This window comes from Sinocyclocheilus grahami, unplaced genomic scaffold, assembly GCF_001515645.1.
Source record: "Sinocyclocheilus grahami isolate Dianchi unplaced genomic scaffold, SAMN03320097.WGS_v1.1 scaffold124.1, whole genome shotgun sequence".
Classification (NCBI taxonomy): Eukaryota; Metazoa; Chordata; class Actinopteri; order Cypriniformes; family Cyprinidae; genus Sinocyclocheilus; species Sinocyclocheilus grahami.
The window spans coordinates 415,758-437,199 of NW_015505303.1; the positions used below are offsets into that span (position 1 = coordinate 415,758).

Sequence of the window (21,442 nt, forward strand, 5' to 3'; positions counted from 1 at the left end):
ATCACAGTCTCTAATTATCCTATAATTAACAAGTTTTCTCCATTAACAAATGCTGCTTGTATGCATTGCCTGTACCATTCACATGCATGTCCAAATGTAACCTCAGCATGCAATATGTAGTCATCTGAATCGTGTAATTTTATTATACGCATATCAACCCAGATGTTTCCATTTTAGTGTTTAAGCCTGCATCTGTATGGCTCAATCTAATAATTTGCATTTCTCTGCTAGCATATCACACCACTTTTATGAAACTCACAGTGGGACACCGAGGGAATGCTAATATCTTTGTAAGCAGTGCTTAAAACATCTCAAGTGGCACATTAGCTTGGTTGGTTCTCAGTCCTTAGCTAACTTTCACAGTATTTCCTTTTTCTTTTTTTTTTGTCAAAATGTCACTCATTTTGATAAATGAAGGGCCACTTTATTAAGAACATCCATACTAATTATTTGTAATGGTTGTGTGCAGTAATTTTTTGGTTCTTTATACTCATTGTTTAAATTGTGTAAACTTGTTTTTTATGTCAGCCTTATCCTTTAGTGTTAAAAATGAATGTCTCATTATCATTGTAATTTATTTGTAAGCACTACATGAAATATAATAACATGTAACATGCTCTTTAGTGTTTCTTTCCAGTGTGATATTTGGTGATTAATGTTGTTCCTCATGTTTCTCAAAATTATTTCAAGATATCTGTCTGTCCTGGAGCTTCGGGAAAATTGCTGTAACAGGAAAAAGGCATTCTTTTGAAAAATGGTAGTTTAACTTTGGATTGTTTTGATAAATTTGAGTCATGCAAAGTCTCACTCTTCATCTAACCCTATTTTTGGCTCTAGGCTATTTGCTAGATTTTACTTCAGACATCAGTGAATGACACAGGTTTGACTCATAATGCAGTATGGGTGGCATAGTGCTTCCCAACAAAACAACTTCCTTTAATTAACTGGAGACTTCAAGTCCATGATTGGTCACACTGCCCCAGACAGTCTTTATAAGGAAAGAATGAACAATATAAACAGTATAACATCAAAAGAAAGTGGGAAACTATTAATCTGGCATGGTTTGCGTGCACAAATAGCAGCTTGCACAAAGTTTTGTGCATTTGTTGAAGGTGAAAGTCTTAATTTTAAGGAATTCGTTTGGCTTCTATGTGGTTAAATAGTCAAGGTCATTGTCCTCATTTTCAGAAACGTCTTTACAAAGCCCTCACAGATATGCTCATGATCTGCCCATTCAGATGGGAGTCCAGAGTTTCTCACTCTACTGAATCTTAAAATTCAGCCTAAGAAGGTCAAATGGTCCTCAGACCACAATAACTAGATGGTTTTCTGAGATGTTTGGTCTTTTGAACCCCTCAGATGCTGGAGTATCTGTGCTTCCCTCTCTTTACGGTTCCCATGTTGGGCCTTCCGACAGGAACAATTTCCTTTCCCTTAGAATGAGACCACAAGCCCCAATTGCGTCCCTCAGAGGTCAAACAGGAAGGCCCCAAAGTAGCTGGAGGAGTCTTCTGCATACACAGCTGTGGGAGAAGACACAGAGATGAAGATCTCGTCGCCTGCGCGAAGTTCAAACAGGCCCCCCTGGTAGATGGAATGAAGGGCGTTCTCGCTGTCTGGAGCCCAACATTTGGTGCCCACACCCTTCAGGAGCTGAATAGGGCGAGCGTAGGCGGTCTTCTTGTAGACACACTGCACCACCTGGTGGCTGTCGGAGCCCGAGTGGTAATCGTCGATGGAGAGGGTGAGATAACGGAAGTAGACTTGGGCGTACAGGTAGTAGCGGCCTGCGCGAGGGATACGCAGGCGTCCGTTGGACACGGTCATGTTGTGCAGGTGGGAGCCGAAACTCTGGTTCCCCCAGGAACGAACAGGATGGCGACAGGACTGGTGAAGGTCAGTCTGAGGGGTTAAGGATGTCGTACCTGGTATAACAAGGAAGGTGCAACAAAACATGATCACCTCAGTGTACAGCAGCAGTTCTGCTTCAGCACTGCTCCAACACTTCTCCATATCATAAATTAATGTGAACCTGTAATCCTTAAAAGGTTAGTTCACACAAAAATTAATAAGTAATTAAAAAGTCATTTTACGAAGCAATGAGAATACTTTTTGTGCACAAAGAAATCAATAATAACAATTCTTCTCCCCGATTTACCGTCTTCCGCCATTTTGGAGAGAACCCCAGAACTTAATCAATGTAATCAGCACTGTTTATGTTCAGTAGATAGTGTGCGCATGCTGAACGCAAACAACGCTGAATACATTGATTACGTTCTGGGGTGCTCTCCAAAATGGCGGAAGACGTAAATCGGGGAGAAGAATTGTTGAATAAATTATGTTATTATTGTTTTCTTTGCACAATTTTACGAAGCAATGAGAATACTTTTTGTGCACAAAGAAATCAATAATAACAATTCTTCTCCCCAATTTACCGTCTTCCGCCATTTTGGAGAGAACCCCAGAACTTAATCAATGTAATCAGCACTGTTTATGTTCAGTAGATAGTGTGCGCATGCTGAACGCAAACAACGCTGAATACATTGATTACGTTCTGGGGTGCTCTCCAAAATGGCGGAAGACGTAAATCGGGGAGAAGAATTGTTGAATAAATTATGTTATTATTGTTTTATTTGCACAGAAAAAGTATTCTCGTAGCTTCGTAAAATTACGGTTGAACCACTGACGTCACATGGACTATTTTACCGATGTCCTTACTACATTTCTGGACTTGGGAACATTTCAGTTGCATTGCTGTCTACAGAGAGCTCTCAGATTTAATCAAAAATATCTTAATTTGTGTTCCGAAGATAAACGAAGGTCTTACGGGTTTGGAACGACATGAGGGTGAGTAATTAATGACAGAATTTTCATTTTTGAGTGAACTAACCCTTTAAATAGATTTTCAGGTTCATTCTGAGGAATTGTTGCCGTTTGTGTCCCCATGACTTCCTACTGATTTACTGCAATAAACGTTCATTTTTAATTAGTAATGCAAAAAAACTTTTCAAAAGGAAACTAAATTAGATTAAAATACCAATGTTTATTATTATTATTATTGTAAATAATTACTCTTAATAGTAATAATAAAAATAATTATTATAAAATTAAACCAATTTAAAAATAAAATTAATAAAAAAAATCGTATTCATATTATGAATAATAATAATTATTATTATTATTATAAATTCATTAAATTAAATTGTAAGTATTGTTCGTTCATTAAAAAACAACGGGCCAAGATTGCTGCACTGGTCTCTTCACGTAATCACCGGTGCTCTTGGATATTTGGAGGTGAATCTCAAACTGAGGAGATTAAATACTTCAAGGCACTCGTATAGTAAAAATAAAAAGCCTTTCATTTACTGGGCTAAGTCATTAAAACAGTTAAATGTGTAGATCTACGCATTTCGGCTACACAGCCTTCTTCAGGATATTGTTAGTTCATGTTAACTAATGTAGGTCACTAATGTTAACACATCACACCTTATTGTAAAGTGTTACCAATAAATGTTATGGTATTATTTTAGTTTACCTTTATTGTTAAACTATGCAAACCTTGTTTTTCCATGACAAAACATGGTCCATTAACTCTTTCACATGGAACTTTTTTGGGAATGTGGGAATGTCTACTGCAATTTGTTTGTGACCACAAAGTATTTGTTGAACTAGTTTTTTTGCTTTATGTTTCATGTGAGATATCAGTTCAGTAAACAGTCAGAAATGTTTTGTTATGTTACTGAATTCCTAATGAAGTGGTTGTTTCCAGAAGGACAAGAGAGCTGTAGAAACGTAAAGGAAACGTTTTTTTGCTGACATGAGTACAGGCTTCTGTAATACACACACCCAAACATGCTGGCAAACTCACCCTGCAGTCCACTGTCTCTGAGAGTAAGATGAGCTGACGGCCGTGGGCTGCCAGTGGTGAGTAATTTTGTACGTGGAGGAATAGCGACTCTTTCTGCGAAACACAGTAAAGAACAAAGAGTCAACAAAGCAAAAAAAGAAATATCATTTCAAGTCGTTTAAAAATATAGATGTACTCAATTTTAAAAGAGAGTGTAGGTTCATTCAGGTAACGGCAGAAAGATTTTCTTCAATTGAAGAGGAAGAAACACTTGAATTCCTGTGGTTTTAGGTTACCTTGAAAGGTGTGTTTCGAGATTACGTTTTCTGTGACCTAAAAGAGAGCAAAAAATGAATGTAGTCAGATTTGTGAGAAAATACAGAAAACAAAGGACATGTTTATACATATATTTCTGCCAATTGTAGGGTGCTACTAAAGTACGCACTCCTGATTTGGTGTTACACATTTGAAACAACATCACTAAGACATTTTCCACATTCAAGTCCATGTAAGAAAGATCCAATCCAACCTCTTTTCTGGAACACCAGAGCAGCACAAAAACATTTAAGCCACAATTGAGAGAGAATAGGCTTCATTACATTTGATTTATTTGGAGCATTTTTTAGTGCAACAGGCCAAATCAAATATTTATTATATCCATCAGCCTGCAGATTTGACAGTTGTCTTGGACTCACACCTAGTGGTGTGGATGTAGCATTATGCAAAAGCAAAAAAAAAAAAAAAAAAAATGCAGCTACTGTTACTACTGTAGAAATGCCTACTCACAGTCAGCCATGACTAATTTATTCAGTGAGCTATAGTGCCCAATACTAGAGAGATTATAGAGATGAATAGTGAATAGTATTTTTCTGCTCATGTGATCTCAGTATGGCTGGGGATGTGCTCTGTGTAAAATAAAACATCTTTTATTAGATTTCTGATATGACTGGAGTCAACGGTTTTAAACCTTTTTCAAACATACTATTAATTCTTAGCACTTTTTAGAAAAAAATGACTAAATACATAATCCAAAAATGTACTAATGAGGGACCAGAAATCTGTTGTATGTAACCTAGTTTCCAGAGGAAGAAACAGATCAATGCTGAATGTTTTTGTGTGTTGAAAGTTTCCAGTGCTTTGTGGTTTTCTGCAGCTAGTCTCCCACTGGTTATGTGCATATCCAAAGGGCACCAGGTCCAAATGCCATGAGAAATGCCATAAACAGACTAATTGCCATCACTTGTTGTGAGATAAAAAGCACATGCTTTTGCTGTACTTGCATATTTATTAAAAATATGGCATGTCTTTACCTTGGAGATGTAAGCTTTGAGTCCTTCGGCCAGTTTAATGCATGGCTCACCAAAGAGCTGGACCAGGTCATCAGGTACATCCTGTTCTTTCTCCAGAGCGTTCAGAAGACCCAAGCATCTCAGCTCCTCCACCACACCTTGTGTCCGAGCCTGTCAATGACACATTCACCAGTCCACTTAAAAATGTTTAAACATGATGAAACATCCTAAAAGGCTTTGTTTTTCAGGAATACATGACAGAACTTTCTTAAAAGGGTCATATGGTGTTGCTAAAAAGAACATTATTTTGTGTATTTGGTGTAATGAAATGTGTTTATGCGATTTAAGGTTAAAAAAACACATTATTGTCCACACACTGTACATTATTGTTTCTCCTCTAAGCCTCGCCTTTCTGAAACGCGTCGATTTTTACAAAGCTCATCGTTCTGAGAAGCGAGGTGTGCTCTGATTGGCCAGCTATCCAGTGCGTTGTGATTGGCCGAATACCTCAAGCGTGTGACAGAAATGTTACGCCCCTTACCATACTGTGATGCCGTGTCCCGGAGTGACGAGACAAAACCAATAAAACCCATTGCATTTGTTTGTTTGTTTGTTTTACTTTTAACAGCCAGTGAAGGAAAAAATTGCTGAAACAATATCAACAATAACACACAAAATCATTAACATTCAGTCCATTATGCAGCTTGCCTCATGGGACGTTTTCTGTCAAGAGTTTGACAGCTTTCCCACAAAATACACAATGTCAAAATACAAAGGACACCATACAAAAGCTCTTAGCAGAGATTGGATGAATACAATGCAAGCTTAGGTCAAGAATTTAGCAATTCTATGTGCAAAATTTATTGACCTGATTCATAGCATCAGAACTGATTATGACAAAGAGCCATGACCTAATTCTTGTGGCAGCTAAATAAATGCAGTAATCACCATCCCAAGATTATATTCAAAGAAAAAGCAGTGCTGACACAATGAAAACTTGTAAACTTGATACCAAGTATCGTTGTTGAACAAAAGTATTAATTTCTTTAAACCTTTTAACAATAATATATTTATTAATACAGTGGTGTTTACAACAATGTCAGGATTTAAAAAACAACAACAAAAACATAATTTAAATGTATATGATATTTGTTTAGACTAGAGTTATATTTGATGTAACAAAAACATGTTTTTCCACTGGAGAACTTTTGAAACAATCTAAAATTATGATGCATAACATGATTGTCAGGTTTTACACAAATTTATAGAGGTTATGCAGCTTGGGTGCTGATTTTATTAAAGCAAAAGAAGGAACAAAAATATTAAAACAAGAATGCTAAATAATTAGTTAATAATTGTTAATAATTAGTGCACAATTTTCCACACCACAATCTGTCAAGCACATCTTACCAGCAAACATACACTCTTTCACATCCTTCTCCTCACTCACTGTAGCGTCCAGTGTTCAACCAAGTCTCTGCCTTTCTCACACAGAACAACCTCGACAGCGACCAGTCTGGTTTCAGAAGTGGACATTCAACCGAGACTGCCTTGCTCTCAGTTGTTGAATGAATGAATGATATTTATATAGCGCTTTATTGTGTATTTTTGTACACCCAAAGCACTTTACAATCATGGGGGGGGGGGGGGGGTTCTTCCCTAAACCCCCCCACAAAGGCCAGTTTTGGCTAGGACTGGTAGGGTTATACCCCTACTCTTTACGAGAAGTGCCATGGGATTTTTAATGACGACAGAGAGTCAGGACCTCGGTCTAATGTCTCATCCGAAAGACGGTGCTTTTTGACAGTGTAGTGTCCCCGTGTTGAAGCCCTAAGACTGGCAAGAGCAGATTCAAAATCTTCAATACTTAATTTGCTGGATCTGTCCGCTGCTTTTGACACGGTTAATCACCAGATCCTCCTGTCAACCCTATTGGCAAAGGGCATCTCAGGAACCACACTCCAGTGGTTTGAGTCTTATCTCTCAGATAGGTCCTTCAAGATATCTTGAAGAGGTGAGGTGTCCAAGTAACAACATCTAACTACTGGGGTGCCTCAGGGCTCAGTTCTTGGACCACTTCTCTGTCTACATGGCATCACTAGGTTCTGTCATTCAGAAACATGGCTTTTCATATCACTGCTATGCTGATGACACTCAACTCTACCTCTCATTCCATCCTGATGATCCAACGATAGCTGCTCGCATCTCAGCTTGTCTAACAGACATTTCTTGTTGGATGTCAGACCATCACCTTCAACTCAACCTGGCTAATCACTTTATCAAAATTTCACCATCCAGTTAGGCACATCAACCATAACTCCTTCAAAAACAGCCAGAAAGCTTGGAGTTATGATTGATGATCAGCTGACTTTCTCAGACCACATTGCTAAAACTGCCCGGTCCTGCAGATTTGCTTTATACAACATCAAGAAGATCAGGCCCTTTCTTTTGGAACATGCTTCACAACTCCTTGTTCAAGCTCTTGTTCTGTCCAGGCTGGACTATTGCAATGCTCTCTTGGCAGGTCTTCCAGCCAGTTATATCAAACCTTTACAATTAATCCAGAACGAACGCGGCAGCAAGATTAATTTTTAACGAGCCGAAAACAATGCACGTCACACCTCTGTTTATCAGTTTGCACTGGCTACCAATAGCTGCTCGCATAAAATTCAAGGCATTAATGTTTGCCTGCAAAACCACCACTGGCTCTGCACCCCTTTACCTAAATTAATTACTTCAGACTTATGTGCCCTCTAGAAGCTTGCATTCTGCAAGTGAACGGCACTTTATTGTACCATCCCAAAGAGGCACAAAATCACTTTTTTTTAAAAATTTTAAATTAAATGTTCCCTCCTGGTGGAATGTCCTTAGCCATATTCAAGGATCGGCTAAAAACACATCTCTTCCATCTTTATTTGACCTTCTAACTCTCGCACTCTATTCTAATTCGATTCTTTATAAAAATAAAAACGTACCCCTTTTAGACTTGCACTCTATTTATTTACTAACTGCTTGTTTTCTTTTAAAAGAAACTAACACTTGCTTCTCTTATCTTTTTGCATTCTGTCTATTTGTTTTCTTTTTATTTATTATACAATTATAATTCTGACTTCTGATTAACAAAATCAAAAAAGGCCTCTAACACTAGCTTGCTCTATTCTTTTATTCTATCTGTTTTCTTTTTATTTATTATATGATTTAAAATAAACCATGCTACGTGTACTGCATTAAGCTAATTGAGACTTGTTATAGCACTTGCATATCATTGCTCTTTTGTTGATTTTGATTGCTTTCATTGTCCTCATTTGTAAGTCGCTTTGGATAAAAGCATCTGCTAAATGTCTAAATATAAATGAATGCTAAGAACTTAAATTGTTATGCAAATTCTATAATTTGTATCAAATATTCTTAAATGAGAAAAGTGCAAAATACATTTTTTCACTAGTGGTCCCAGACCTTGTGGACTCTTTTGTATATATCTATAACTACATCTATAACTCTATAATCTTTATAGACCTGTGTATTTTGTATTCAATGGTGGTCATTCAGGCGGAGCCTTATAAACAGTGGCGCTCCACGGAAGAGATCCAGAGCTACTGCATCCACCCATGAACCCAGCTCAACAAGCCCACACAGAAGTGCCCACCAGGCTCCACAGGGCTCTCCTGAGAAGAGATGTCCTCTTTGTGGAGGTAATGTGATTGTGTAGATCTGCAGCCCTCTGTGGCTCATAATTTACTGCTCACAAGCTCTTCTTCTAATCTATTTGCTTTTTGTCCACATAGAAATCTTCAGTCCTGATTATTTGCCTTTCCATGCTTCCACCTGCCTGGAATCTGATTCAGCAGAGCTCATGGGAGTCAGGGAAACAGATCATGAACTCACTGTACTCTTCTGCTTTTGGCTCTGGCGCAGATGAGCATATGGTTTCATGTCCTCTTTGCTCCTTCCGATTCCCCCCAGACCGTATCCAGCAGCACGCCAGCACCTGTGGCGACACGGTAGGACCAGGTACTGTGTGGGTGAACTGAGAGAAGAGCACTGTGGTCTTGGAAAAACCTTCTCAGAATAGCAACATACAAATAGAAATCAGGTATTCTCTTGGTTTCCAAGGCCTTGGGCAAAACGGCGTTCAGTAAACATTGTGTATCCCACTGGCTTATGAATTTTGGAGAATACAGATGCCTCCCTAAAAAGACTGTGTTTTATTGTTTTTAGAGGGAATTTATAACATTGGTCATTATGAAATGTTTGACTGGCAAACATGTTTTGGCTGTAAATATGTTTGTCGTCTTATCTGCTTTTCACTCTCTTTGTGATATCAATTAGAGTGTTAAATGAAACCATTGTTTGTAATTGCTTACAACATCTTGTCATAAATATAAAATATATTATTTAGTACGTTCAGATTTGTAATTTTACTCACTTTTTCAACAACAAAAATAAATACATCTTTTTGGTTTAAAAGTGATTACATATACAATACTGTTTAAATGTTAAGTCTCTTATGATGAAAAAATACAGTAAAAACAGTAATACTTTAAAATATTATTAAAATGTAAACTGAATATGTTATAAAATGTAGTTTATTCCTGTGATAGCAAAGCTGAATTTTCATCTGCAATTTCTTCAGTTTTGAATTCTTCAGAAATCATTCTAATATGCTGATTTGGTGCTCAAAAATATTATTATTATTATCAATGTTGAAAATGGATGAGCTGCTTATTATTATTGTGGAAACTGGCAAAGAATTCTTTGATGAATAGAAAGTTCAAATGAACAGCTTTTATTTGAAATCGAAATCTTTTGTAACGTTTTAAATGTTTTTGATCAGTTTAATGTGTCTTTCTAAATGTAAGTATTAATTTCTTTATAATATTTCCTAGGGCTGGGTTTTGACACAAATTTCACGATTTGATTCGATTCTCATTCACAAGCTTGCGATTCGATTCGATTACCAATTCGATTCAATATCGATTATTTTGGATATATATCAGGAACAGTACATGCCAAATTTTCTCAAGGAAAAAAAATCAGCTAATGCTGTAAAATATATAAGAGTCAGTTGGTACTACATTACTATAAGGTTAAAATTGACTTAATATACTTAATGAAGTTTTTAAAATACTAAAGTTACAATTACATAATAATATTTCTACTTCAATTAATTTGTTTGAAATATAAACATAATGGTGGCTGTCATAAAAACTTGATGGATTTATTCAAACATAAATTAAACATTGAAGAACAGTAGAATGTATAATGCATATGTTATATGGTGCATATATTTAGCAAAATGCCCCTCTTTACAGTTTATTTTTCTATCTGACTTATGAGTTTATGTTCACCAAATATGTTTTTATGAGGTAAATGTGACGTTACGTGACATTGTTTACAAGACATTATATTGACATCTTTGCGCAGCTGGAACACAGATTATTGTTTACATGAGACAGGATACGGCTTGTAAAGTTATACTCTTTCTTTTAACTTACCTTCGGATGTTTAGTCATGTTTATTTTGTGCTGAAACTGGTATTAATGTGGAGGAGATGATCAGTTCACGCGCGCCTCTCGCTGCTGCGTCTGTAGTACTGCGACTCCACATTAAACAGCGCCAAAACGGCATTTATTGTTTGAATACTGCAATACAATTAAAAGAATTTGAAATCTGAGACTTTGTTTCATGTTAAAAGTACCAAAGCACAATGCTTATTGCGATTTATTGGATGGGAGGTGCGCTTCAATGTTCAGTCCTTTAACTGAAAACAGGCTAGAAAAATTCATTCCATGAAATGAGAATCGATTAATATCGAGATATTGATATTTTTTTACCCAGCTTAATATTTCCTGATCACAAGATTTTTAACTAGTGCATGAGTCAGGAAAAAAAACGCAATAAATATTTTCCTTTTTAAATAAAAAAGAAATATGTTTTTATCATTTATTTTAATAATTTATGTTATTAATTTTCAATTATAGCCTGAAACGCACACACACTGACCCTGTGTCATGGGGCCAGCCTTATTGTTGAGGCCTGATGTTAACAGAGATGTTGAAAGGAGGAAGTGCACTGATGAGGGAGTGGAAATTCAGAAGTCCTTAGTGAGCTCTAATGGGATGCATCAAAATAAAATTACGGTAGCGTTTTTAATTGGTCGTATCCTTTGGGGAATTGTAGCTGTTATTTGGTTCAGAATGAAATCATTCACCCGTGTTTTGACTCCTCAGTGGTGGCAAACCAGTGGACTCGCTTAACTAGTGTCTTAATCACTCTCCTCAGATCAGGATTAGAGCACCTAAACATAAAAACACCTTTTTTAGAGGCAATTGGAGCTGCTTTGTTTGCTTTTTGGACATCCAGTGAATATGTAGGACATCCATTGATACAATCTCACTGTAATATTTATATCCTTAGTGTGTCCGATGATGGAAAACCTCACGGTAAGAAATATGCATTGTTCCTTTTGAAAAATTATTTTGTGAATTTATTTTGTAAGCATGTATCAAGTCTTTGGAACTTTTAAGATCATGAGAATATCCTGCTTCTTAAATTAAAATGGCAGTTGTTAAAGCAACCAGTTAAAGAAATATGCTAAGCATTAGCCGATTTGTCTTATTGCAAAAGTTTGTTTTCTCTCTTTTAAAATGATTTGAATGCATCTTGTGGCCCTCTTGGAGGTGCGTTGAGGCCCCCTAGTTCCCTACTTGATGTTGAATCCCAAATTTTTAATATGGACTCTTCAACATTTGGACCACACTTCTTGATCTTTTATTTTAAATTAATGTATGATGTGTGGCATTGCATAGTGCTTTAGTTTTTGGAAAATCAGACAGTGTTTGAAGCAGTGAAATAATACAAAAAACAATCTTTGAGATGATATATAAGAGTTTATTAAAACAGATGCCTAGACATCAATCTTGTATTCCTGTGTTACAGATATTTTCGTGTTGCTGTGTATTAAAATGATTTTTATCTCCCCTATGAATAGCCAGAACAATGGCGCGAGATTGTGAACAAGAAGTTTCGCTTCCCTGCGGAGCTCCTCGGGGCCATCCGAGAGGGCAACGTGAACATGGTCTCTTTGCTGCTGAAGACGGGTGATGGCATCATGTGCCAGCTGGACGACTCTGAGGACAGGCTATGGAGAGAAGCGCTGAACTTGTCCATCCGACTGGGCAACGAGGACACCATGGACACCCTTCTCCAAGGGGTCAAGTTTGACTTCCGGCAGATTCACGAAGCTCTTCTGGTGGCTGTGGACACCAACCAGCTTCGAGTGGTCAAACGCCTCCTTGATCTCGAGAAGGGAAGCAAGATGGATGTGAGCTCTTTCTCAATGGCCATTTTTGACCACTCCATTGATGATTCCTAGTTTGCGCCTGGAGTGACACCACTGACACTGGCCTGTCAGAAGGATCTGTATGACATTGTGACAATGCTCAATCAGAAAGGTCACAAAATTCAGTGGCCGCATAAAATCTCATGCACCTGTCTGGAGTGCAGGAATGGATGGCAATATGATTTGCTCAAGTTCTCATTGTCTTGTATCAACACCTACCGAGGAATTGCCAGCCGCGTTTACCTGTCCATCACCGCAGAAGATGCCATGCTCAGTGCCTTTCGACTCAGCCGGGATCGCTGCAAGCTGTCTAAAAAGGAACCTGAATTTCAGGTTGAGTAAAGCTTCACTTCTTATTACTATTTCCAAATCAAAGTCATGCAGTCCAGAAAACATTACTAAAATGTTAGAATCTCTGGCATGTTTTTCTCAGTCTTTTATTTTTCACTGTCTCTTTTGCTTCATTTAGCCTCAGTATCTTGCCCTGGAGCAGTTGTGCCAGGAGTTTGCCGTGGAACTGCTTGGAATGTGCCGGAACCAAAGTCAGGTCACCACCATCCTGAACAGCCTTGGAGATCAGGATGAGGACAGCGAGGACGAGCTGGACCAGCAGGTGTTCAAGGAGGGCATTCCAAACCTGGCTCGCTTAAGGCTTGCCGTCAACTATAATCAAAAACAAGTAGGACCCCAAGCTTTAACCCCTCAAAACAAGAAAAAAATGCATTGCTATTTATTGGTTTAGCTAACCATTGTTTGTACTTCAGTTTGTAGCCCAACCAATCTGCCAGCAAGGGCTCTCCTCCATCTGGTGTGGGAACCTTTCAGGCTGGAGGGGCAGCAGAACAGCCTGGAAGCTCCTGGTGTCTTTTGGGATCTTCCTGACCATGCCTATCCTTTGCCTCATCTACTGGATCGCACCAAAGTCAAAGGTTTTTGCCTTCTACAAAAGCCTTCTACACTGTAAAATTATTTCTGCTGCTTGGTTAATTTACTTAAGGAATAGTTCACCCAAAAATGCAGAAGATTTACTCACTATCAGGCCATCCTAGATGTAGTTGAGTTTGTTTCTTCATCAGAACAGATTTGGAGAAATTTAGCATTACATCACTAGCTCACCAAAGGGTCCTCTGAATTGAATAGGTACTGACAGAATGAGAGTCCAAACAGCTGATAAAAACATCACAATACTCCACAAGTAATCCACATGACTCCTTCAATTAATATCTTGTGAAGCAAAAAACTGCATGTTTGTAAAATACAAATCCATCATGAAGTTTTTTTTGTACCTTCTGAAATATGAGTCCTCTATCCATAATATTGCGTTCTCCAGTGAAAAGCCTATCTTGTCTGAATCAGGAGAGAAATATGCACAGATCAAGCAGCATTCACAGTATAAGTGAACACAGTCCAAAACAAATATGTGGATTTTGATGAGAGAGGGCAACAGGGGATGGACTTTTTCACTAGAAGCATTATTATGGATTATGGGTTCACATTTTGACCAGAATTGACAGTTTAAAGTTAAAATGGCTTCATGATGGTTATGGATTAGGTTGTGGGTGGCTATAATAATTAAATATAGAATGCATGTATGTTGCTCCATAAGGTTAGAGCAATAGCTTTAATAACAGTGACAGTGCAGTTACAAGTAACTTCATGCTAGTTCATTACAAACGATTGCTATGTTAACTACAGAAGCTTTTTAATCACAAAAACAATGAAGAGTTCCATACTATTCACTTTTAATACGTAATTGTGTAAAGTATTGATGAAGGTTGGGTAGACTTTACCTAATTTCTTTGTGTGCTGTACTGTAGCTGTCTAATATAGGCAGTCTTTGCTTAACACATTGAAAGAAATCTATCCAAACAATTCATTCAGTGCAAATTGTTTCCTCAATTTCAGTTTCCTCAAATTTGGTTTCAATTCTAGTCAGTTCTATAGGTTTGTTTTTACAGACTTTCTTCTATCCGCTCATTCTCCAAAATGCATTAGGTGGCTAGGATGCTGGAATCTTTTCCAGGGAAACACCCTGGACAGATGGTCCACCACAGGACTATTCTAGCAGACATCTTTTCTAAGAAGTGAACCATCTGTTTTTTTTCTCAGTTGGGGAAGACTCGGAGGATCCCAGTGATTAAATTCCTTCTCCATTCGGCTTCATATATGTGGATATACATTTATATATACATTTCATGGAAAATTGGTAGGGAATCAGTTCTGCTGCAAGATCTTCAACTTCAGGCGTGCATTTTTGAACATTACACATAAAACAGTTCAGTAATTCAGTGGTTCTGAATCTTGTCAAACAGCTTTTTTCTGATTCAAGTGTTAAGGAAATTTGGATTGAGGGCTTGAGGAGTTATTTCCTAGACTGGTGGAACTGTCTGGATGTGATGGTTCTTAGCATGTACCTGGCTTCCTTCGCCCTGAGAGGGGTCATCATGCTGAAGGTCCACTTCCTCTGCCAGTTACCTGACAAACAGGAGGAGTGTGTCTACTTCACCGAGACTTGTGAGAAAAAAATACTTCACTAACGGTCACAGTTTAGCCTACAACATGGCAGCTCATTGGCTTACTACAGTAATGTATTTCTGGCTGTACTGTACAGTGCGTGATGAGTGGCATCAGGAGGATCCCCAGTTCATCGCTGAGGTGTTGTTTGCGGTGACCAGCATGCTGAGTTTTACTTGCCTGGCTTACATCCTACCAGCACACAAGTCTCTTGGTACCCTGCAGAGCTCCATCGGAAAGATGATTGACGACATGAAGAGGTACAAACCCGATTCCAAAAAAGTTGGGACACTGTACAAATTGTGAATAAAAACAGAATGCAATGATGTGGAAGTTTCAAATTTCAATATTTTATTCAGAATACAACATAGATGACATATCAAATGTTTAAACTGAGAAAATGTATCATTTTAAGGGAAAAATAAGTTGATTTTAAATTTCATGGCATCAACACATCTCAAAAAAGTTGGGACAAGGCCATGTTTACCACTGTGTGGCATCCCCTCTTCTTTTTATAACAGTCTGCAAACGTCTGTGTCCCAACTTTTTTGGAATTGGGTTTGTATTTAGCTGTGTCCTGTTGATTAAGGAACATATGAAGGAACATTTGAGGAACACTCAAGATGCTTCTTTTTCCCTCCAGATTTATGTTCATTTTGGTGATCATTGGAACCGCCTTCCTGTGTGGCGTCAACAATATCTATGTCCCATATAGGATTTCCCCTAATCTTGGAAGGTATTTTATGTTTTATCCATTTGATAAAAGCTGCAGAAATGTTATCAATGTCATTTTGATCCCAGTGTGTTATTTTCTTTATATTTTAGAGGAATTTTTAGACCGATCTGCTGCTGCTGCCTCAACTGTAACTCCGCTCCTGACTACCCTCCACTTGCATCTATGGTACACTTCTCACTTCTCAGTCTTTCAGGATTACAGCTCATCTTCACTCTATATTTGGTTTTGAGTGTCTACTTGCATACTTACACTGATGTGTTGTTGTTCATTGCTATTTTGATGAGAATTTATAATAAATGACCAAGTATAGCATGTTCAAGAAAATTTTTGCTCATATTTTTTGAAATGCAACACAGAAGGATGATGGGGGTCCAGGGGAGAACCGCGCTCCTTAAAGACAGCAGGTCATCCGCGCTCTGGTTCAGCGCTACATCGAATCAGCCAGGAGAAAGTTTGAAGAGGCAAACGGAGGTAAGACTGAAAAGGTTTTCTTAATCTGTTCATCATGTTTTGTTAAAGGGATAGTTCACCCAAAAATGAAAATTCTGTCATTAATTACTCACCCTCGTGTTGTTCCAAACCCTTAAGACCTCCGTTCATCTTCGGAACACAAATTAAGATATTGAGCACAATATATTATTCTTTTATACTTAATATGCGTGTTATTTTTAATTACAATTATTAAATGTATCAAAACATTTTCCCATGTCAATTTGATTTCCAGGTCTTCCACGGATTTGCTGAAATTATGAATCATGCAAGTGGTTACTAACTTGGCAATCTTCTCCTTGAGTGCCGCCCAGTCCCACAGGTCTGTAGGCGTCTTATCCCACATATCATACTGCAGGATCTGTAAAATCATACCAGGAACAATTAGAGCTCTGTAAATCTAAACTGATATCCAGTTTCCTTACACAGGGATTGTGCAGGTTTAAAAAAAGACTTTAAGACCATTTTAAGACCAATACAATTAAATTTAAGGCAAGAATTGATGGAACATGTCAATATGTTCTTTAAATAAAAATATGGAGCACACAATTTAATTATATTAGCAACACTTAAAAGTTTGAAAAATACAACTTCCAACAGATCTTTTTAATTCATTTTGAGTTTATGATTAGAACGAGAACAAATATCTGCCAATATGCTCAAAAAGATACTCAATTGAATTTTTTTCCCCACAATCCACTGACCGATATTATTGTCTTAAGCATAAAATCATTTAATTTAGTTCAGTTTCTTAGAAAATAAGACTTATCCTTAAATCAGGATATGTTCACATAAAATGGCATGTTCAGACAAAATACTGAATACGAATTTTTTGCAGAGCATGCCAAACTTTAATGCCATGATGACTGTAATTTAAGACTTTCTGGCATGATTAAAGACCTTTTTAAGGCCTTCATTTGTGGATGGGAATCAATACTTAAAGACCCACAGAAACTCTGCTTATATGTGACCCTGGAGTCTTAAGGGTCAATTTTTCGAAATTGAGATTTATACAATCTGAAAGCTGAATAAACAAGTTGCATTGATGTAACATTGATGTATGGTTTGTTAGGATAGGACAATATGTGGCCGAGATACAACTATTTGAAAATCTGGAATCTGAGGGTGCAAAAAAATCAAAATATTGAGAAAATCACCTTTAAAGTTGTCCAAATGAAGTTCTTAGCAATGCATATTATTAATCAAAAATTAAGTTTTAATATATTTACAGTAGGAAATTTACAAAATATCTTCATGGAACATGATCTTTACTTAATGTCCTAATGATTTTTGGCATAAAAGAAAAATCAATAATTTTGACCCATACAATGTATTTTTGGCTATTGCTACAAACATACCCCAGCGACTTATGACTGGTTTTGTGGTCCAGGGTCACATATTATATAGGCTATATACATCATCCAACTTACGCCCTTGCTCACAGGAGACCCAGCGTACGTTTCATACGGCCCAAATTCTGCAGCCAGCTCACAGCTGGACTCCAGGGCAGCGTAGTAGATGGTCTCAAAGATCTGTGTGTTGAGGTGTTGAGCCTCTGCACTCTCAAACGGGAAGCGCATGAGGATGAAGGCATCAGCCAGACCCTGAACGCCGATACCGATGGGCCTGTGACGCTTGTTGGAGTTCTCTGCAGTTGCGAAACTATTTTACTGAAATTCGTGGTGCAGCGCTGACAAGAAGTTTCTGCTCGTGTCTCTGTGCATGCACTGTGTGCGTCTGTGAGAGAGACTGGGAGAAAGAGAGCGTGATTTCCGTAGCCTACATAAAGGTGGAAGACATGGAAATAGTTTGTCATTTTTTACCCTATTGTTTGTTATATTTATTTGCTCAATGTCTTGAGCAATGCGTAAATCCGGCCCAGTTAGACGGCAATCAGAAGTTATTACAAACACTCGATGGTGGTTTAAAGTGAGTTTTGAGTAAAAGCGGAATATAAATCTTATTTATTGTCTTATGTAGCATTCTGCTAGTTTGCATGAATGGTCACATAACACACGCTTTCGGTCGTGTAACGTTAGTATGAACAGACATCTGCATATGATCGGAACTCCACGCAGCGCCCGCACTACTCTATACTGGTGGTATTACAGTACCACGAGAGCTAAAGAGAGCAGACTGCTCCGTGCGCTTTCGAATCGCTCTCACGGATGATCCTCCTCATCTAGTCGAACACACCGGCGAGTGCTGCAGGCTTATTGGCTCACTGGCGCTGATGAGATTAACCCCTTAGGTATCGAAATTTGGTACCGAACGACAAGACGTTTTTCGATACTCGATGGTATCGAGGCAATCAAACTCGATACCCAGCCCTAATGGTATGTTACTGTTACTTAACTATATCATGTTATGAATAAACTAAACATTTAGAATTTTTACCTCAGTGTTTCTTCTAAGTTTCTTTATGTGTGCTGTTACGCTCATTTGTTCTGAAGTCTCTCACAAAGAGACAAACAGAGTGAGCCTCAACAGCGCGACCTTCATAGCAGAAATACACCATCCATTATCAGTCGCCGTTTACATTGAATATAGGCTAATAGAGTTAGAAGAATCATTCTTTCATTTTTTTGACACTTGTGTTTTAGTCAGGCTAGTTGTCCGGTTGGGCAAGTAAAAAAAAAACAACATTTTAAACAAGCTAGAAGGCTGATCAGCTGTAGGTTCGACCTATATTATTATTGAGAACATTAAGGTAGTTTGACCTGCATTCTACTACTGCAATTCTCTCTGATGATGCAGTAACTTACCAAACTTAAAAAAACTTCGGCCTGTCTAATGATTGTAAACAGTCATTAGGTCCGTCAGACTTAAGATATTTTAGCAGTAATGTGACCAAAAATATTTAAGACACATCGAATCTGAATTGAAGACATTTTAAGGCCTTTTATTAGGAAAACGTTATTTAAGACTTTAAGGAACATTTTTGGGTAAACTATGTAGCGTCTGGAACACTCCAACACACAATATATATTTTGTTAGCTAGATTTCACAAATACTTTGTAACACCCCAGGACGCCGAACAAGACCCTGGTTTCATGGTAACCCGATACATTTACAACCTTGTGGAATGCGAGCCGGCTCTCATTCTGCTTTCTCCAGAAACAAAGGGACACAAATGCACAGGAGAAATGGACTGTTCTACTAATTAATTCATAGGAAAACCTTCTTTGAATGAACACCCATTTTCTTCAGGCCAGCCCTTTAAGATACATCTCGAATATTTTTTATTAGCTTAAAGCGTGCTCACCGCATTGGTCTCCACTCGCTTCATGAAGAGATCAGGGATCCAGAGGGCATAAAACAGATCTCTAGCTCTCTGTTCCTCTTTACCAGTATTCTTTTTAAGCTCTAGGAAGTCAAAAATGTCAAAATGCCAGGGCTCCAGGTACATAGCAAAAGCTCCTGGTCTCTGAGTGAGGAAGAGAGAGAATGTCACAGTTTTACAAGCCAAACTTAAACCAACTCCTGAAAATCATATGCAAAACACCTTACCTTATTTCCTCCTTGGTCCACATAGCGTGCTGTGTTGTTGTAGACACGGAGCATAGGAACCAGGCCATTTGAGTTGCCATTAGTCTAAAATAACAATAATAAATTAACCCAACTGCTAAGCATAATACCAGTAAATCTAAAGCTGAGGATGGAGAAAACTCACCCCTGCAATGTAGCTTCCAGTAGCTCTAATGCAGCTCACTGCCACCCCGATACCTCCGGCAGACTTAGAAATGAGGGCACACTGCTTCAGGGTGTCATAGATCCCCTCAATACTGTCATCTTTCATAGCAAGCAGGAAGCAACTAGACATTTGACAAAACAAAAGTGCTTGCATTATACATTATGTACAGAAGTCTATTGACTTTGCTAACACCAAAGTCAGGCCTTGGCAAAAAAAACACTGCCCTCGTGTCTGATTGCTGTATAGTGATTGTTTGTTTTCCTACCTGGAGAGCTGTGGCCGGTTGGTGCCGGCATTGAAGAGTGTAGGAGAAGCGTGAGTGAACCACTTCTCAGAGAGCAGATTGTAGGTTTCTATAGCTGCCGCAATGTCCTCCTTATGGATTCCCACGGACACTCTCATCAGCATGTGTTGTGGCCGCTCAGCGACTGAAAACAAAGCGGTCAAGGTGTCACAGGAACATTTTGCATTTCCATCATTCGTCTTTGCTCTTCTTCCATTTGCTTCATTAAAATTGTCATCTACCTCTACCATTTTCGTCTTTACTATATAGTGTTCTATTGCTCTATTACTTCCTCATCCTCTCCATTTTGTTGTCTCGACTGGACTATGCTAGTGTATGCAAATAAGAATTTAATGACTTACCCTTCCCATTGATCTTTAGCAGATATGAGCGCTCCAATGTCTAAAAGAGATATTAAAAACTAAGATTAACACAACAATCACTTTTAGATATACAAGTGTATATTTTACATATTCTATTTTGGAATTACCTTGAAGCCAAAGAAATTGTAAGAGAAATCTCTGTCAAAAATGATGGCTGAGTTGAGCCGCTAGGGAAGTGAGGAAAATTACATTATTATAAATACGACTATGTTGGGGGAAAAAAAAGAAAAGACAAATCATTACATAAGCACAACATACTTACATCTTTGTTGGCCAAAAAAATGTCGAGAGTTTCCTTTGAAACCATAGGCGAGTGGCGGCCGTTCAGGGGATTCACATAGTTGTAGAGGTCCTCCATAACCTCTGTGATTGGAGGAGGCAAGTGATAAGCAGCAAATAAAAGCATTATGATTAGGGCTGGACGATATGGCAAAAATTTATATCACGATATATTTCTTAATTTCAGTCGATACGATACAATTCCGATATCGATATGAACACTATTAAAAAAAGCCTCGTAAAAACTGCCAAGAACGCCACAACAGATGTCTGTGCATACAAACTTATGAAAAATGAATTTGCCAAGTCTCTGACACCTCATATAAAATTTTAGAAAAAAAGAAAAAATTAATGTTCACCTTTTATTTGTATTTAGCCTTCATTCAAACAAGAAATGTGAAATTCTTTCAATCCTGCATTTTCTTGATCCAAAATACAGCAAACACAGTAACATTTTGAAATATATTTACTATTTAAAATAACGGTTTTCTATTTGAAAATATTTTAAAATGTAATTCATTCCTGTGATTTCAAAGCTATATTTTTAGCATCATTACTCCAGTCACATGATCCTTCAGAAATCATT

At 37.9% G+C, this 21,442-nt stretch overlaps 2 protein-coding genes and 1 pseudogene across 2 annotated transcripts in view; 1 reads left to right on the top strand and 2 right to left on the bottom strand.

The window, feature by feature from the left end:
• Positions 1-185: 185 nt before the first annotated feature.
• LOC107590091 (tumor necrosis factor ligand superfamily member 10-like) lies at positions 186-6,013 on the bottom strand. Its single transcript, XM_016278709.1, has 5 exons — positions 6,005-6,013; positions 5,158-5,307; positions 4,144-4,180; positions 3,869-3,961; positions 186-1,925 (listed from the first exon to the last, which is right to left on the bottom strand). Exons 1-5 carry the CDS (start codon positions 6,011-6,013, stop codon positions 1,468-1,470), a joined length of 747 nt encoding a protein of 248 aa, XP_016134195.1. The 3' UTR covers positions 186-1,467.
• A 2,581-nt stretch (positions 6,014-8,594) lies between these two features.
• Positions 8,595-16,187, top strand: LOC107590122 (short transient receptor potential channel 2-like; annotated as a pseudogene).
• The window catches only part of LOC107590092 (ribonucleoside-diphosphate reductase large subunit-like), an 8,451-nt gene continuing 3,142 nt past the window's right edge, over positions 16,134-21,442 (bottom strand). Inside the window, exons 5-14 of the mRNA XM_016278710.1 lie at positions 20,840-20,940; positions 20,685-20,744; positions 20,557-20,596; positions 20,177-20,339; positions 19,891-20,032; positions 19,728-19,811; positions 19,483-19,644; positions 17,648-17,863; positions 16,502-16,578; positions 16,134-16,155 (exon numbers count right to left, since the gene is read on the bottom strand). Of these exons, the coding sequence (XP_016134196.1) occupies positions 16,134-16,155; positions 16,502-16,578; positions 17,648-17,863; positions 19,483-19,644; positions 19,728-19,811; positions 19,891-20,032; positions 20,177-20,339; positions 20,557-20,596; positions 20,685-20,744; positions 20,840-20,940 (1,067 nt within the window). The remainder of the gene's footprint in view (positions 16,156-16,501; positions 16,579-17,647; positions 17,864-19,482; positions 19,645-19,727; positions 19,812-19,890; positions 20,033-20,176; positions 20,340-20,556; positions 20,597-20,684; positions 20,745-20,839; positions 20,941-21,442) is intronic.

Coding starts and splice junctions, on each gene's coding strand:
- LOC107590091 (XM_016278709.1), bottom strand. Junction 4,181..5,157: donor TCAAAGCTTACATCTCCAAG/GTAAAGACATGC, acceptor GCTCTCTTTTAG/GTCACAGAAAACGTAATCTC. Junction 1,926..3,868: donor CAGAGACAGTGGACTGCAGG/GTGAGTTTGCCA, acceptor TTGTTATACCAG/GTACGACATCCTTAACCCCT.